Source organism: Hydra vulgaris, chromosome 13, assembly GCF_038396675.1.
Source record: "Hydra vulgaris chromosome 13, alternate assembly HydraT2T_AEP".
NCBI lineage: Eukaryota > Metazoa > Cnidaria > Hydrozoa > Anthoathecata > Hydridae > Hydra > Hydra vulgaris.
This window is the reverse complement of record NC_088932.1, coordinates 58,595,589-58,615,604: the sequence shown is the minus strand read 5'-3', so window position 1 is coordinate 58,615,604 and position 20,016 is coordinate 58,595,589. Positions and strand designations below refer to the sequence as shown.

The 20,016-nt window shown below is 29.1% G+C and overlaps 3 protein-coding genes across 4 annotated transcripts in view; 1 reads left to right on the top strand and 2 right to left on the bottom strand.

Moving 5' to 3' along the window:
* Positions 1 to 10,112, bottom strand: part of LOC136089234 (NACHT, LRR and PYD domains-containing protein 9B-like) — a 63,504-nt gene extending 53,392 nt beyond the window's left edge. For both annotated transcript variants that reach the window (XM_065815039.1, XM_065815040.1), the window contains exon 1: positions 9,962 to 10,112. The gene's annotated coding sequence lies outside the window, so the exon portion shown is untranslated. The remainder of the gene's footprint in view (positions 1 to 9,961) is intronic.
* Positions 1,626 to 6,736, bottom strand: LOC136090055 (uncharacterized). The gene is made up of 3 exons (XM_065816163.1): positions 6,606 to 6,736; positions 3,446 to 6,546; positions 1,626 to 3,364 (listed from the first exon to the last, which is right to left on the bottom strand). The coding sequence occupies exons 1-3, from the start codon at positions 6,734 to 6,736 to the stop codon at positions 1,626 to 1,628; spliced, it is 4,971 nt and encodes a 1,656-aa protein (XP_065672235.1).
* LOC136090054 (uncharacterized) lies at positions 8,337 to 9,053 on the top strand. Its single transcript, XM_065816162.1, has one exon. The coding sequence runs from the start codon at positions 8,337 to 8,339 to the stop codon at positions 9,051 to 9,053; it is 717 nt and encodes a 238-aa protein (XP_065672234.1).
* Positions 10,113 to 20,016: the final 9,904 nt, after the last annotated feature.

The following is a 20,016-nucleotide window of genomic DNA, read 5'->3' as shown; positions in this document are numbered from 1 at the left end:
AAATCTGATTCCTTCATGGAGGAGTCGGAGCTTTTAATTGATGAACTTCGACTAGCAATTAGTATGCTGAAAACAAATAAAAGTGCGGGTCTGAATGAAGTTAACCCTGATGTTGTAAAAGCGGTCTCAGATATTATAGAGAAATCTTTTTTTAAAATTTTTAATCTTTCCCTAAAAAACGGCATTTTTCCTGACCAACTAAAATTAGCAAAAATAATTCCGATATACAAAGGCGGTGATGACTCAATAAAATCTAACTACAGACCAATTTCCATACTTTCTTGTTTTTTCAAAATACTAGAGCGTATTATGCACAACAGACTGTACAATTATCTTGCAAAAAAACAACATCCTTTATCATAAACAGTTTGGATTTCGCAACAACCATTCCACGGAACATGCAGTAATTGATCTTGCCAACCAAATTTTAAATGGTTTTGATAACGACAGTTACACACTCGGAATTTTACTAGATCTATCAAAAGCATTTGATACTGTCAACCACAAAATTCTAATTTATAAACTACACAATTATGGAGTAGTTCACTCCAATTTAAAGTGGTTGCAATGTTATTTACAAAATCATAAACAAGGAGTACCATATGACTTAACATGTTCCCCATTTGAATCAATAAATTGCGGAGTTCCCCAAGGATTAATACTTGGACCCCTGCTGTTTTTAATTTATATTAATGATATTTATTTGTCTTCAAAAATACTTAATTATATTACTGATGCTGATGATGAAATGTTTTCTTTTCCGACTCAAATTTAATAAATATTTTTTATATTGTAAACACAGAATTAATATATCTTAATGAGTGGTTTGAAGCAAATAAACTTTCATTAAATATTGAAAAAACGAAATATATTTTGTTTGCTAAGTCATCTAAATCCGAGAACCTTCCACTCAAATTACCTGAACTAACAATTAGCAATATTAAAATAAAAAGAGTTTTTTCAATGAAAATACTAGGAATAATTTTCGATGAGAATTTAAATTGGAAAAGCCAAATAAAGCTAGTCGAGAACAAAGTTTCAAAGACCCTGAGGATTATGTACAAGACAAAACATCTTTTAAATAATTTATGTTTTAAAAAATTTATACTTTTCATTTATACATAGTCATATTAACTATTGTAATATTGCCTGCGCAAACAATCATTTATCTTTCCTAAAAATTATTTATACAAAACAAAAGCAAGCAAGTAGATTAGTTTTGGGCGCAAGTAGATACAAAAGTGCCGAGCCGTTACTCAAGGAAATAAATGCACTAAATGTATGCCAACTAAATATATACCATAACTTGTTATTGTGGGGAATTTTTTAATACTTTCCCTGAGACACTAATGATTTCACTCGTTTATCAATTTTATTTTATTTTCATCTGACTGCGAATAAATTATTTACAAATATCACCCTTTTTATATAAAGTTTAGAACCACAAAATAAATAAACTTAATTACAAGTAATTACGTTGGCGTAATTTTCCCATACCTCACAGGAAGACCACATCATTTCAAATACATTAATGTTTATATTAAGAAACAACCGCTAATTGTTGTTAGTATCTTGGAAGACGTAATTCACCACACACTCCCCCGATTAAAGCTGAGACTTCGGCTTTAATCAGCCATCTCGTCTTCCATGATGGAACTGATTATTTGTCGTGCATTTAATTTCGCCTGTCTTGGTTCTCTTTTCAAGGTATCCTCTTCGGCCTTGGTTTCTAAATTCTCTTCCGATTCGATTCCGCTTTCTGCCCCACACCCCATTTCCAAGTCGCACACCAACTGAATTGGTCGTTCAATTACATAACCATTTCCAAGACGTATTTTAAAGCCACGAATAACTCCATCCTTCCCCTTAATGTTGTTTTCAATTCGACCAATGTTGAGAAGAGCCTTGTCCTTCACATCGTCTTTTATGAGTACCATACTTCCGACCTCTGGGAGTTTCACGTTACCTCTCTTTTCCCTTGCTTGTTGTCGTTCTTCCATTGCGTGCACGTACTCGTTCATCCATCTTTTCCTTAAGTGATTCTTACAACTTTTCACAAACTTGATTCTCCGTAATGCGCAATCATCCCTTGTTATTAAATCGATATCTTCTTCAAGCAAAACTGCCTGTCTACCCCTCATTAATACATTTGGTGTTAATACTTGCTTATCGAATTGGTCACCTTGATAACAAAGTGGTCTATTGTTTATAACGCATTCCACATCCAGCAATACTTCTTCCAATTCAAAGAAGTTTAGGATGCCTTTCCCAATTGTTTTTGACAAACTTTTCTTCATTATCCCTATTAATCTTTCAAACAAACCTCCCCACCATGGCGCTCTTGATAAATTAAACCTCCATTTTATGGCTGTGGTAGCAAGATAGTTTGCGAGATTTTCATCCTTCTTAAGTGTTAGTAACCACTTCCCTGTTGCCACAAACGTTTTTGCGTTATCACTAATCATCATTTGTGGTGGTCCTTTTCTTACAACAAACTCCTTTAAAATTCTCTGAAATTCTCCTGCCGTTAGGTCATGACAAAGTCTAAGGTAGACAGCTCTTGTACATGCGCATGTAAACAGTGCAACATAACATTTTTCAACCAACTTCCCTTGCGCTTTATACTTTAGCGGACCGGCAAAATCAACACCTGTAACCGTAAACGGTTCGATATTTTCAGTTCTAAAACGTGGTAACATTGCTCTTGTTGGCGGTAACAGCGGTTTCACTCTATATCTCTTACATAGATTGCATTCACGAATGACCTTCTTTACAGCAACTCTCAAATTTGGTATCCAAAATCTTTCTCTAATGCTACTCATTGTATCTCCTACTCCCCCGTGTAACGTTTTCGCGTGATGATACTCAATAATTTTTAGAGTTAGTTGAAAACCTTTTGGTACAAATATTGGATTATACCCAGAGACTTTTCCATGACACCTCCAAAGCTGTTTTTCATCCTGTTTAAGTTCCACATTGGACTTTATCGCAACAGCTTCTTGTAGTAACTTAAGATTCACCAACTCCGCTTCTATCATCTCTTCAGCATTCAGTGGTCCTGTTATTTTTTCTTCATTCCGACAATTGTAAATAAACCTTTTTATGAAAGATGATATTCTTATGATTTTCCAATACTTGTGTTTACTCAATATTTCCTTAAATATATGAAGTCCCTTTATTTCTTCTGTTGCCATACTGACGTTCTCTCTTAAATGAATAGTTTCACATAATGCGTTCGGCGTTTCAAATATTTCTGGTTGAATTGGCCAATTTTCTTTGTGTTTTAACCATATAGGTCCATTGAACCACAAACTTCTTAGTTTCTCAGGACTTACTCCTCTTGATCCAAGATCACTTGGGTTTTCTTTTGTTGGGACATAAAGTCATTTTACTTCTCCATTTAATAATATCTGTTGAACTCGGTTCCTGACAAATTGTGACCAACTGCCCCTTTCTTTTAACCAATAAAGTACTGCAGTACTGTCAACCCAATGATATACTTCAATAATATTATACTTGTTCAATGTCTTCCTAACGTGATTCATTAACTTGCTCAAGGTGTGTGCTGCTACCAGCTCCAGTCTAGGAATACTAAGATCCCTTGGTGCGATCCGTGCTTTCGCTACAAGTAAGTTACTGGTTTTCGAATATCGGTGGCTCACTGCAATGTAGATGCATGCACATACTGCTGATTTACTTGCATCTGAAAATCCATGGAGCTCCATTTCAATACTTGTTTCAGACAGAACGCTCCGCGGAATTGAAATAGTTCTTTTAATTCGTATTGCCTTGATCCAGGTCTTCCATTCTTCTGAAAGTTCATATGGAATTTGTTGATCCCATCCGAGTTTTAACAAGCATAGCCGACTGTATAATATTTTTCCAGTGATTAAAATAGGTGCACTAAATCCCAATACGTCAAAAACACTGTTAATGGCGGATAGCATTTTCCTTTTTGTTATCACTTCTTTATCTCCACTATTGATGCAAGCAGTAAAGTCAATCGATAGTTGATCCGTTTCTTTGTTCCAAGGAATCCCAAGTATTTTTGTTGATCTGCCCTCAGCGTTGCTTTCCAATTTGCTCACGTTGCTATGCCATTTGTGCAGCTGGAACCCAGCTTTCATTAAGATTTGCGTTGATTCATTTTTAAACCTGATAAGTTCATCTTCCGTTTCTCCACCTGCTTGTATATCATCGACATAAGTATCTTCTTCCAAAGCAAGCACCGTTTTAGGATAAATGTCCTTGTATTTTGATATATGCTTTTTAATGGTAGCACCAAGAATGTAAGGGCTTGAACTTGAACCAAAAATCACCCTTGTAAATCGTAAATCCGTTAATTCCATATTCTTCAAGTCCTTATACCAAATTAAGCGTTGTGCGTCTCTATCCATTTCGTGTATTCGAATTTGTAGAAACGCCTTCTTCACGTCAGCTAAAACGCAGAGTTTATTCATTCGATTTCGTACGAGTATGTCAAAAATTAATGGTTGCAGCGATGGTCCCACTTCTAGACAGTCGTTTAATGAAGGTGACTGAGCGTCTTTTCTAGCTGAACAATCATAAACAATTCTCATTTTTATTGACTCGGCATTTTCCTTGACTACTGCTTGATGAGGAACGTAGTGAATAATTTCTCCCGTAGGTTTTTCTGGTGCCATTTCCAATATTCCCTCATTGATCTGTTCCATCATTATTTCATTATACTGTTCTAGTTTTTTAAGTTTTTTCAATCGAGTCGTCACACTTCCCAATCTTTTAAGAGCCAGGTTTCTGTTATTTGGTAGTTTAACAACACCCTTTTTCCACGGCATTCTGGTTTCATAGAAACCTTCTTCGGTTTGATGCAGTTTTTCGCTGAAGTCTTGGTGGAACATTGACTCACTATTTGTGTCCGATAATCCAAGTACTTCTAAACTACACATTTGCTCAAACTCATCACGACCAGTGTTCAATAAGAAACTTCTCTCAATACCTGAACTAAATTGTGTTCGTCTCCCAGAAAGAGTCCATCCCAACATCATTAATTCGGCTCCGGGATCTTTATCCGGATTTTTTCCGAGAACTACCGGTTCCGTGGTTTTTATTCGCTGATAATCAGCCGCACCGAGTATAATGTGAACAGGTTGAAGTTCGTCACTCCCTTCATCATCGCTAAATTTCAGCCTCCTCAATTTTGCAAAATGCTTCTTAACATCCTTGATCATCGGATTCGGTAAAAAGGTGAGTGTTTCCTTTTCTGCGTTGGCGCATTCGACTTTGATGCTAAATTCCGGTATTGTCGTTGATTCTAGCGTAACCTTATATATTTCCACACGCTTGTCCACAGTTCCATAGAGCTGTTCAATACTTTTATATTCCTTTCGTGTAGGTTTCAACTTTAGTTTTGTTATCAAATTCGTACATATATAGGAACTTCCAGCACCCGTATCCAACATTATCCTTACTTTTTCACCATTTACTTTTGCGATCACTGTTGGGTGAATGGTTGTGCTTGCATTAAGCACCGTTCCCATGTTTTCTTTTTTATTTTCAATGTTACCATCCATTTTTGCGTTCCTATCTTGACAAATGGACGTGTGATGTTTTTTGTTGCACTTTCTGCATCCTCTTGATTTACAATTTACCGCCGAGTGTCCGTAACCAATGCAGTTATAACATAATCTTTTGTTTGTTAAAATCTCCCTGCGTCTTGCAACAGTTAGTACTTTTGTACAATCTTCGCTTTTGTGATTTTGTAACCCACAGTAGACACATCCATGCTTTCCACTAGTTGCCCTGGTTTCTTTGTCATAAAGACTGCCATTGTATTGTTTAAACGTAGTGCTTCGATGTTCATAGGGCCTTGACTGAACGTTCGTGTTCTTTTTATCGCCCTTTGTTTGTTCGTCGCTTGAGTTAAAAGTTGAGTTCAACGGATTCCTTTCAATATACTTTTGCAACTTTTCGACAAGTTGCTCCAGTCCCCATTCTCCCCATCCATCATCGTTTTGTGTAAGTATTTCACGAACTGGTCCAAGTTTATCCATCAATGAATACACGAATGATTGAGCCGTTTGTAGTTTCTGCATAGTTTTCAATGTTCGTACAGTTCTTGCAAGCTTGTTGTAAAAGTCGTGAACTTCTTTGATTTTGTACGAGCTATGTATAGCCGTCAATCCTTCCAAATCTTTAATCAATGCTTTGTGAACCCAAATATCTTTTCCGTAAGTTTCTTGTAGTATGCGTTTAGCTTCATCGTATCCTTCCAACGAATGAGGTAAACCAAGTATATCCTCCCTGGGCTTTCCTTCGACAAGTTCCAGCAAGTAGTTGAATTTGCTGATGTTCGATATGTTTGAGTTGTCAACTTCTACCGTGAATTGATTCCAAAATCGCAACCAGTCTTTATAATCGCCATTAAATTTTGTAATTGTGTACTTTTGAAGTTTGACAGCAATGTTTCTTTCATTTTTAGTTTCTTTAAATACCATTCTTCTTCGCTTTGAAGTTTTCTCAATGAGGCTTGTTCTGCTTCTTTTTGAATCGTTAACTGCTGTTCCACTATTTGTTTTTCATACTCAAATTTTCTGACGCATTCGTTTTTATTTATCGAATCCAACTTGTCCACCATTTTGTTTTTGATATCAATTGCTGCTTCTACTTCCATTACTGGTTTCGAAAGCCATTCTTCAACTGAATCGATGCTTTCGCCGTCGTCAAGCATTTTCCTGGTCAGCTCATCCTTTGCCATTTCAAATCTTCCCAATAAATTTGTTATTTTGTCCAGCGCCAAGATTATGCTTGATTTGTCGCCATTAATCGTGTTGCGTTCTATGTTTTTAATGTTTATTCTTATCATGCTGACTTCTCTTTGGTAAATTCGCTCTTGGTCCATTCTTTACTAACTCGTAGGTTTCGTAGGTCCTGGCAGTGTCGCCACCTTTTAGTGTGGGGAATTTTTTAATACTTTCCCTAAGACACTAATGATTTCACTCGTTTATCAATTTTATTTTATTTTCATCTGACTGCGAATAAATTATTTACAAATATCACCCTTTTTATATAAAGTTTAGAACCACAAAATAAATAAACTTAATTACAAGTAATTACGTTGGCGTAATTTTCCCATACCTCACAGGAAGACCACATCATTTCAAATACATTAATGTTTATATTAAGAAACAACCGCTAATTGTTGTTAGTATCTTGGAAGACGTAATTCACCACATTATTTATGCGGTAGTGGTGTAGTGGTAAGAGCGCTCGCTTTGTAAGCGAGAGGTTCGGAGTTCGACTCCCACCACGTCCCTGGAAGTACCGCGCTCAACTTAGTTTCTCTGCGCAGCGGCCTTGCTCGGCAAGGTTCGTGTTTCGGAGTTAAAGAGTTGAGAGAGGGTTGCACCACAAATAACAACTAAAAAAATAAAAAACACAAAAAAATGAGTAGCCTCCTCGACTGTAGTGGCCCCCCTCGGGCCTTGGGGAGGTGAATAATCTAAAAAAAAAAAAAAAAAAAAAAAATTTATGTGTAAACTTCAAAATGAAATGATTACAAAATATTTTTTTAAAAGCTTCACTCGAATTAATCATAAATATGAAACAAGACATTCGATGAGTAATTACTTCATCCCACTAACATCACTCAAAAAATCTGACTTCTCGACTATATGCCGGGGACCACGCTTGTGGAATTTGGTTCTTGACGAAAATATGAAAAAAATAAAATCTATTGCTACACTTAAAAGAACTATAAAAAAAACACTTACTAAATTTAAACATTACGTACATTCTCTCATTTTTTTTAAAAAATCGAAATAATTTTGTATTTTCAATTTTTTATGTTTTTTATTTAATTTCAATATTGTATTGAATATGTATATGCATATGTTTGGATATGTATATGCATATGTATATGCATATGTATATTGAATATGTATATGCATATGTATATTGAATATGTATATGCATATGTATTTTTTATATGCATAGGTTTATTATTAATGGTAGTAATGGCAGAGAGTTTTCTACAACATTATAAAGAAAAACGTTACTACAGGCACAATTTCTTACACCACCAATATGTGTAAAATCATTTAAAAGGTATGTAGATGATATCCATTCCCGTTTTATAAATGAGGCAGAATCAGAACGTTTTCTCGACTTGTTAAATAATCAACACACAAATATCAAATATACAATTGAAAAAGAAAGTGATTCACACGCAATAAATTTTCTCGATCTCACAATAACAAATAACAAATCCGGAACATATCTTTTTAATATCTATCGCAAAGATGCAATTACTAATGTGCAAATAAAGCCGCATTCTTGTCACGATCCAAAAATAATTTATGGTGTATTTAAAGATTTTATCCAAAGAGCTTTTGCTAGTATTATGCAGTAAAGAACACATAAATCATGAATTAAAGTTTCTAACAGAAATGTTTACAGAAAATGGTTATAACAAAAAAATACTTCAAAACATTGTCAAAAAAATAAAAAACAATAAGCAAAATAATCAACAAAACAACAACAATAACATCAATAAACTAGAACCAAATTATATTTCTCAACCATGGGTACCAAAATTAAGTAATCAATTAAAACAGATATTTAAAAGTGTAGGCTATACTCCAGTTTTTAAATCACCAAAAAACCTTCAACAATTAATAACTCAAAAAAACAAGCCTCGACTTCCCAACAACTCTTACCCAGGAGTCTACAAACTGGAGTGTTCGTGTGGAAAGCTCTATGTAGGTGAAACAAAACTCAAGGTTTCAACTCGCATTTGCCAACATCAAAAACATACTTTTGAGGGAAAATGGAAAAACTCGACCGTAGCGGGGCATTCCAGAAATTGCCATGGTGCCTTTGGCTGGAATAATAACAACACTGTTAAAGTAGAGGAAGACTATTTTAAGAGAAAAGTGAGAGAGTCCTTGGAAATACAGTTTCACCAGTGTTCTCCGGGTGAAGGCGGTTTGAATGAAGACCACGGTGATTACGTCACATCGTCGTTTTGGAAACCTTATTTTTCTTTTTTAAGACGCAAGAACACATTGCATTGAAGTTTTATTATTTGTTTGTTTTTTTAACGGTTTTTTATATTACTTGAATAACGAGGGTATATATAACCCCTAGAAATATTGTAAATTATTATAAGAAAGAGGATAAGTTTACATACTATACCAGATGTTTCATTTTAATTAAAAGTATATGCATATGAAGCTTTTTTTCTTTGTTTATTGTCTTTAATATGTATACGAATATTTACAGATTTGTAATTTTTTATTTGTTATTTTATATTTTATATTTTATACTTTATCTTAAATTCCGTCTTTTTTTAACTTTAAGTTCTTTTTTTAACTTTAAGTTCTTTTTTAACCTTTTAAAATTTCTAACCAAATTTTTATTTTTTTTTTTAACTTATTAATTTCACTCTTATATATAATATTGGAAGATGTAAAATTTATTTGTATTTTTTTTTTTGTATTTCACAAAGGGGCTTGATGATAAGTCATTTTGACTTCTACTTGCCCCAGTCATCTTGTAATTATATATATTTGTTTAAATTTATAGATAACATTGTAAAATGTGTAAAATAACGGGAAAAAAAAAAAAAGTTAATGGAACGGTTTTAAATTAAAATTATAATAAACTGCTTTGTTTTAAACATTTATATTTAAAACTTTTAGGTATAAATGTTTAAAACAGTTTAAAGCAATCTGCTATAACTCTAAATTAATGGAAGGTTGTTATCTAAAATTTATTAGAGAAAATTAAACAACCTTCCCTAAAAAATATTCATGGGTTTGAATTTTAAAAAAGCATGTTTTTGTTTAAACTTTAATAATTAAAGAATATTTTTTTAAATAATATAAAAAAAAATAATATATTAGCAAAATGAACTAATGAACGACTACTATAATCAAATTAAATAATCTTAAATCAGAATAACTTACAAAAATAGACTTACTGTATTAATTTTTCTATAAGTTTGCAAATGGAAGAAAGACGTTCTAGCATAACAATAATGATCAAGGAAAATTAATACATTAAACAATAACAAAAAACTTTGGTCTATCAAAAAAACTTTATTTCTGAGATTCAGTTAGCTAAACAAATCTGTTAAAAATTTGGTTTCGGATTTCAAAAATACGAGTTTTTCATGTTTTAGTTTTTATTACTTTAAAAGAGAATGCGAATTTTTTTTTAGGTTTCAGTTTCTTTAATGGCGGCGCCTAATGCCTACTTGGATATAGTTTGTTAAGTATATATCCTTTATAAGCTGACTTTAGTATGACTTATTTCTGGAAAAAAAAATTTTTCTCTAAATATGTTTCCATGTAGGTTGCTAAGGAAGGTAAATTATGCCGATGTCGTTCAAATTCATTTCCCCAATCAAAATTATATCTTTGACACAGCGATTTTTTTTTGCCTTAAAAATTCCCAAAGCTTTTTTTGAAGAAATACGAAATTTGGTCCAAAACGTCCGCAACTTCTTAACTTTTATGAAAAGTTGCAAAAAATTATTATCTTTAGCATTGAATTAGGACTATAAATATAAACTTATGTACTTTTTTTTCTTAATTTTTATTAAAGTGTAAATATATACCATGCGTTTTTTAATATAATCTGCTCTTTAAAATTTATATAGATATTATTCAATTTATTAAAAAAAGTAGTGCAAAAACTAGAAATAATCAGCTGGATAGACTAAATGACGGTTTCTTTAACTATAAATGTTATTACTTATAAAGATAAATTTTAATTGGATCTTAAATTCCAGTTTACTACTATATGTCTAAATTACAGTTAAATAGTAGTTTTAAACAAAACAGACATAGAAATTACTGTATTTTAATAAAATACATATATATTTAAGACATTAGTTATCAGAAGGTATATGTTGTAAACTGGTATCCTTGATTTACACATTATGAACCCATGTGTGAATTTTTAGATTATAAGATGCATCATGGATCGAGTATATCCACGAGTTTGATAGTAGGTTACTTTATCGGTAAAAAAAATGGTTCAGAAACCAATTTTAATTTTTATTTAGAGAAAATTTGTTTGCTTGGTGTGTAAAAATAAAATAAACTGTTTTCGTTACATCCGTTTCCAAAAATCTCGTAAACCATAGCAAATGGGAGAAAATCAATCAAAAAAAATTGCCGTGTCGCGGTTTGTAAAAAAAGTAAAATAAGGCGCAAAGGTATTAAATTACTTTTTTTTTTGTAAATTAATTTTCTCAAACTTTTACTTAAAAGAAAAAAGCTTATACTTGAAAAAATCTATAATATTAACACCCTATTCAATGATTCCCTTATTTTTAATTCCTCGGCTCCCTGACTTCCCTGATTCCGTAATGCTGTAATTTAATACTTAGCGGGTAATTAAAGTAATAAAACTAAATTACTTTTAGGCAATTTGTCACAATTTATCTGTATTCCTAAAAAAAAAAGAAAAAGTCTTTAAATGAAGCTTTAAAAAGTTTGATTCTATTATCGCAGAAACTTCTGAAATTAACTGGGAACTTCTCATAAAAGAAGATGATAATATAAATGAATCTATAAGTTTTTTCTTAAAACATTTGAAAAAGTATTACACCCATATGCTCCTTATAAAGCATTAACAAAAAAACAAATTCAACTTCAAACTAAAGCCTGTATAACTTCTGGTATTCTTAAATCTATTTCTAATAAAAACATACTTTATAAAAAATTTGCTAAATCAAAAAATGTATATACCAAAATATATTATTTACTAAATTTAATACCATTATTATTTTATATTAATTATTATATTAATTATTATATTAATTTAATACAATTATTATTTACCAAATGTAATACCAAAAATATATTATTTACTAAATTTAAGTTATACAGAAATGAAATTAGCAGTTTGATCCCGTGAGGATGCGAATCTCATAAAAAGGTACTCTTAAAAATAATAAAAGCCTTGGTCCTAATAGACTGCCAATATTTCTTCTAAAGCTGGTATATCACATAATCTCCAAACCTCTATGTTCTATGATGAATAATTCTTTCAAAAATGGTATTCTTACAGAAGCTTTTAAGGTAGCCAAAGTAATTCCTTTACACAAAATGGGTTCTTATCTAAACTACTCCAATTATCGACCTGTTTCACTTCTTTTTAACTTAAGTAAACTGTTTGAAAAAGCAATGTTGTGAAGATTCGAGCATTTTTTGAAAAAATATAAATTTCTTTACAAACACCAGTGTGATTTTCGCAACAAACGCTTAACAACTTATTCATTAATAGAAATAACAGAGAAAATTAGACGAGACATTGATGACAAACACTTTGCGTGTAGAGTGTTTATTGACAAAAGAAAAGCATTTGATACAGTTGAGCACAAAATCCTCCTAAAAAAACTGCAACACTACGGTATAAGAGGTTGTGGCCGTGGCGCAGTGGTTAGATTGCTTGCTTTATAAGCAGGAGATCCATGTTCTAAACGAGCTCTGGATATATTTTCGCGTCCCGGTAAGGAAGGAGGCGTGAACTTTCTGGGCAAATGCACTTCCGTGGTGCTCTGGTGCGGTTTTAGGACCATAACTTTTTCTTATTTCTATCAATGATTTAAAAGTTTGTTTTAGATTTTCTATTGCTTATCACTTAGCGGATGATACCAATTTACTCCTAATTAAAAAATTACTTAAAAAACTTAATAAAAATATGAATCACGATCTAGCTTATTTTGTTTATTGGTTCCGCTCCAATAAATTATCCCTTAACTCTAAAAGAAACGGGAATTATTATATTTAAATCTGTTCAAACAAAAATAAATAAGCAATTAAATTTCAGATTAAGTGGGCAGAAAATAAATCCAGTTAACTCTATTACATATCTTGGAATCGAAATAGACTCTAATTTAACTTTTGCATTGCATCTTCAAGACTTAGCATTGAAATTAAGCAGATCGAATGGTGTTTTAGCTAAACTCGTCATTATGTTAATCATGAAACTTTGCTTAATATATGCCATGCTATTGTCCACTCTCACCTCAGTTATGCTTGTCAAGTTTGGGACAATCTAAGCAGCTTGCTTATTTAAGACTAACTTAACTCCAAAATAAAGCTCAAAAATTAAATTATTTCCATCATACTAATTCGAACTGCAGCATACTCTATTTTTTTATCTAAAGTCCTTAAGTAGTGTCACCTTATTCAGCTATCACATTGTCTATTTGTTTGGAACCAAAATCATAATAACCTACCTCTTATATTTATTAACTTTTTTTAGTTATAGGGAAATTGTAACTATATCCTACGATCTGCTTTTAACTTTAATTTATGTGTACCTAAATACCGAACTATTCATTACCGCTATGAATCCATACAACATAAAAGCATACAAACATGGAACTCCCATCTAAAATCTCTTAAATCATTCTCAAAATTTAAAACTGCTCTCTTTAACCATTTTTTAGAAAAATACTGTTTATAAATCTTATTACCTTTTTACAACTTATTATTTATAACCCTAACTCGGAGTTTCTATTCATCTATTATTTTTTTCTCTTTTCTATTGTGACATTTTACTAATTTTCATATCATTTATTAAATTTATTATTTTAAATTGAAATGTTTGAATAGTATTCTCTTTTTTGTTATTATTAATATATTTTTATCATAATGAATATTATTATTGTTGTTGTTATTATTATTATTGTTGTCATTATTGTTAGTACTGTTATTGTTATTATCAGCATCATCATTATTGTTATTTTTATTGTTATTATTATCATTATTATTATTGATATAATCATTATTATAATTACTATTTATATTATTATAATATATACTTTTTTATAATCGCTACTATTATTTTTAATCACTATAATCACTACTATTACTTTTATTATTACTAGTTGTATTATAATTATTATTATTATTTCTTTTTTATTTTTATTAAGTCTGACAGGTGTTTTCTTTATATTAGTACTAACTACTATTTGTAAATATCTTTGATATAACAACTTAATTCAAAAATATTTTGATTTGATTTGATTTGAAATTAGTTTAGGCGTCATCATCCAATGAAACACGTTAATATCACTTTAGTTAATTTTTAAAAAATTAAAAATTTCTCTTTACAAAATAAATAGATAATAATTTAATTAATTAAAAATACACAACAAATTATATACTTGTATGATTTTAAATAAATATAAATCTTAACACTAAATGAACTATTTTTAAACTTTTGTTTTATTTTTGATCTCAAAATAAATAAAATTTATACATTCATGTAAATGGTTTGGCAAAAACGGTTACCACAGGCGCCCCTTAATTTAATATGTGTTAAATATCCGTAATAAATACCTTGGGTTTAGTCACGAAATTCTTTTGAAATTTCTCAGAAAATGTTAGTTAATGTTGTTTAAATAACAAATAGCTCTGGCCCATGCTGAATCAAAAAGCATTTTACAATGTACGTTTACTTTAGGCTATGTTGCTTGATCCATGTGTTGAAAGTTTTCTCCTGAGATTGGTGGAAAGTTTGATATTTCTGATTGAACTTCATCGTCACCCATTTCAGCTTGATTAGAAAGCTTCAAATTTTCATCTTCACTTCTTGTTTCTGAATCCATTATTCAAAATTCTTCTTATTTGGCTAATGAAAATCTCCTCTTTAATTAATTCTAAATGATGATCTGAACTTTATTCATTAAGTTACTAATTTGAGCTCTTTGAAAAACTTTATCTGCTAAACTATCATTATTTTCAACACAAATATTATCTGAAATAGTTTGTTTTTCATCCCTTTCTATCGCGTTTTTCAACTTTTTCTTCTTGAATTGAGAGCCAGAATTTTTTCTGCAGTTCATCATTAAATCTTTAGGTTCACCTATAGAAAATAGCATATATAAAACTGGCGTAAAAAAGCACTCCATGAATACAATTTTTTTCTTTTTTCTTTTTCAATAATAATACAGATGATATAAAAATGAAAAATTAAATTTGAAAACTCATTTTAGAAGTGATACAAAAATTTTTACTTTTCATAAACAGAAAAAGATCTTAAATGAGTTAAGTATTCGATGAGCAGAGCAGTTCTTTATCAATCAGAGCGTTGCTATGGCGTTACTATGCATCTTCGAAGCAAGATATAAAAACAAAAAAAACTAAAAGAGTTTTATAAAAAGTTTTTTACGAACTTTTTTAACTGAATAAAATAAGAAAACTGAATAAAATAAGAAAACTGAATGAAATAAGAAAACTGAATAAATTTTATACAAAAATTATCCAAAATATAAAAATAAATTTTGTTGATTTTTCTTATAGGTGAACCACCAGCGTACAAATTACTTTAACTAAGATTTGGAAACCAACGGTTCGTTTTTTGCAATCTAAAAAACAATGCTAAAGCAGTGTGTTTTTTCATTTTTTTTATTTATTTTTTTTACGATTTTTTTTTTAACGATTTTGTAAAAATATTTTACATTTATTATCTGGTAATGGGACTGTCCGTATAGTCTAAAAGTATAACAAATATAAATAAAATTAGTATTGAATGTTCTCTAACACAAGAAGATAATTTTGTAAAAACATATTAACACTTTTAGTGCTAAAGGTCGCTCTTCTGTTCAGTAAATGACCTTTTTTAAGTTGAAGTTTATGTAAAGAGAGAACTTTAACTAATTTTTTTTATCAACATCAAAGAGACGCCAAAAAAAAAAGTAGTTTTCAAGAGATAATTATCTTTTAATTTGTTTTAAAGGAAATTTTGCGCCTTTCCCGGCTGGCCCACGCCCTTAGTATTGTCCAACTTTATAAAAACATTTTACAAAACTGGGGCTAGAAGAAGACAAACTTAGTCTTATCACCAAGCCCAATCTTATTACTAATCCTCATAATCGCATTTAAAAAACTTTGAAGCAAAATAAAATTAAAATATTAAAGAAATATTAATAAGAAATATGGTTGATATTCAATCAACCGAATTAAACATTTATAAAGCTGATTTATAAAGCTGATTGCTTGGTGTAGCACAAATCAAAACAAAATTAAAAAACTTTTTAATAAACATAAACATGCAATGAGAATAATATCTAATGTAGGCCGTTTTACTCACTCCAAAGAACTATTTATAAAGCTGAATATACTCAATGTCTACCAAATAAATATTTTTCATCTTTTAATTTTCATGTATAAAGTTAATAAAAGAACAACACTAAACATTTTTAATTCGTTATTCAAAATAAATAAACATAGATACTTAACCAGATACTTAAACAACACCTATATTCAGCCCAAATGTTTTTATGCCGCAACTGAGTTTTCATTATCCATTAGAGAACCAAAAGTATGGAATGAAATCCTATCTAATAAACTTAAAACTCTTGAAACTCTTGACGAATTTAAAGTAAAATTGAAGCAAATGCTCCTAATTAGTGATGGAGTGCTTGACTTTTTCGGGTGACACAGATAAGTTTTTTCGATTTAGTTTAAAGTTTACCTTTGTCAACCCTTTTATGGTTTTGGTTGAAGCATGCTTAAATACATATATATATATATATATATATATATATATATATATATATATATATATATATATATATATATATATATATATATATATGCTTAAGGCTTAAATACATATATATATATATATATATATATATATATATATATATATATATATATATATATAAATACATATATATATATATATATATATATATATATATATATATATATATATATATATATATATATATATAAATTTATTGATAAATGTTGTATATTGCTGGAAATACAACTCTTGTCTGTTTAAGAGTGATCAATATCTTTTTGAAAAAAATAGATCAAATAATAATATTAAAATATTTTAAATGAGAAAATGCAACTTTATAATGGAACTTGAAGTTTCATGCCATTCGGCAATCATCAGCCATATATATATATGGCTGATGATGAATGGCATTAAACTTCAAGTTCCATTATAAAGTTGTATTTTCTCATTTAAAATATTTTAATATTATTATATATATATATATATATATATATATATATATATATATATATATATATATATATATATATATATATATATATATATATATATATATATATAGATAGATATATATATATCTTCTATATATATATATATATATATATATATATATATATATATATATATATATATATATATATATATATATATATAAATATATATATATATATATATATATATATATATATATATATATATATATATATATATATATATATATATATATTATAATTGAAAAGGTTCAATTTCTTGTCAAGTTCCATTATAAAGTTGTATTTTCTCATTTAAAATATTTTAATATTATTATTATTATATATATATATATATATATATATATATATATATATATATATATATATATATATTATAATTGAAAAGGTTCAATTTCTTGTCAAGTTCCATTATAAAGTTGTATTTTCTCATTTAAAATATTTTAATATTATTATTATTATTATATATATATATATATATATATATATATATATATATATATATATATATATATATATATATATTATATATATATATATATATATATATATTATAATTGGAAAAGTTCAATTTCTTGTCAAGTTCCATTATAAAGTTGTATTTTCTCATTTAAAATATTTTAATATTATTATTATATATATATATATATATATATATATATATATATATATATATATATATATATATATATATATATATATATATATATATATATATATATATATATATATATATATATATATATATATATATATATATATATATATATATATTATAATTGGAAAGGTTCAATTTCTTCTCAATTCTGTGTTTCATTAATAATTTTAGCATTTAATCTTAATTAATTAAAAGGAAAAAAAAAAGTTCTTAATTAATTAAAAGAAAATATTGGTTGTATTTATACTTTTATACGGCAAAAAATGGAAAGAAAAAAAAAATCAAAATAAAATGATAAAGTCATTCATAAAAACAATTGGTGAGTTAAAAATTTGTAATTTACTGCTAACCGAAATACTAAATGTTTTAGAGAAAGCTAAAGTTCTTCTATCTCTGTATCTTAGGCTAATGTTGTTAGTGCAAATTTAACAAGCGTCAGAGAAAAAACAAAGAATTAAGTTAAAATTGAAATACCACAATAAAGCACCAACTATTCTTGTTCCTTACGATAAAAATGATAGAAATTCTATTTTAAAAGCTGCAAAAACATTCAAAAATTGAACCGAATTTAACAAAGTATTTATCGATCTGATTTAGCAGTAGCTAAACAATTTAAAGCTAAGTTATTACGCAACGAGTGTACGAAGTTGTTACGCAACGAATGTAAACAAAAAAAAATTGGAAAAATTGGAGCCGTTGGTTTTTTATTATGGCATACGAAAATGAAAAAATAATAAAAATGAAAGATGAAAAAATAATAAAAACCAACAAATACCAATCAAAGGAAAATCATAATCAAAGGAACATGAAACATTTTAGTCAAAACAAATTACTACTTCGTTGCGTAACAGTCAAGAATGAAGAATTAATGAAAACAATAGCTTCAATTGCTTCAAACAATAGCTAATAGCTTTAAACAATAGCTAATCTCTTCAAACAATAGATAATTGTTTCAAACAATAGCTAATTGCTTCAAACAATAGCTAATCGCTTCAAACAATAACTAAACGCTTCAAACAATAAATAATCGTTTCAAACAATTGTTAATCGCTTCAAACAATAGATAATTGCTTCAAACAATTGCTAATCACTTCAAACAATAAATAATCGTTTCAAACAATAGCTAATCACTTCGAACAACTTCTTGAAGTTTAAAGATTATTAAGCTTAACAAGAAAAATAATTAGTCTAAAATTTTTTCAGTTTTTATCTTTTTAACGCAGAAAGCCTTGCCAACAAACTAAATGAATTTTTTTTATTCTTTGAGTCAAACAAACCTGCTTTAATTTGCATTTGCAAGACTTTTTAATAAACTTCCAAATTCGTTGGTTTGTCCAAAAAATTACTCTATTTATTGTAAAGACCAAAAAAAAATTAGCGGCGGTGTAGCCATAAACTGGAGAAATGACGCTAAAACTTCCTAAATACTTATTCCTCATATTTACACAAATATCGACATCATTTGTATTGATTTAATTTTTGGGTCTTGTAAACTCCGTTTAATTATTTGTTACTCCCCCTCCCCTCCTTTCCTTCACCACCCTATTCTTTTGACGATTATATCTATCTTGATTTAATCATATCAATTATTACCAACTTGTGCTATTCTGTTAATTTATTATTGTTAGAGATTTTAATTTACCAAAAATTGATTGGTCTAACTACGTTTCACTAAATGAAAAATGCAATAATCGTTTTTTTACATTAGTTAACAGTCTTGAAATGCACCAGTGTGTAAAGTTTATACATAATTCTTATGCCTGTCTTTGGAGCTCTAATTTGAGTTGTATTCTATGCACCCACATTACCCCGTTTAGAGGGGTAACGTGGGTCTAAATTACATTTTTATCTTTTTAATTATGTTTATGGAAGAGTTTAGAGCGAAAGCTTAACTAAAAATAATCCAAAATTTTTTGTGTTATATATTAGAGACTCATTATCCGACAAAAACGACATGTTTATATAGTAAAAATCCAATTCTTCAAAACTGCTACGCTGCGTTATCTACTAGTTTTAATTGAAAACATTATATCATTACATCTTTAATGGTCATTTAAAGGAATCCATAGCAACATGACTCCAGAAAAATGAATCCAGAAAAATAGTCAGACTTCTAATTTATGTTGGTTTTCATTTTAAAGGTATTTATTGCTGTATAAGCATTAGATTCTTAACGGCACCTTAACATATAGACTTACTTAAGTGAATTAAGGCGGGAAGACAGTTTTTTTGTGAAAAAAACAGCCGATAAACTTAGTTAAATCCGATTGGTTGTTGCGCTATAACTTATCGGTGGCTCCGCGCAAAATTGGTCTATCTACATTCTCCACG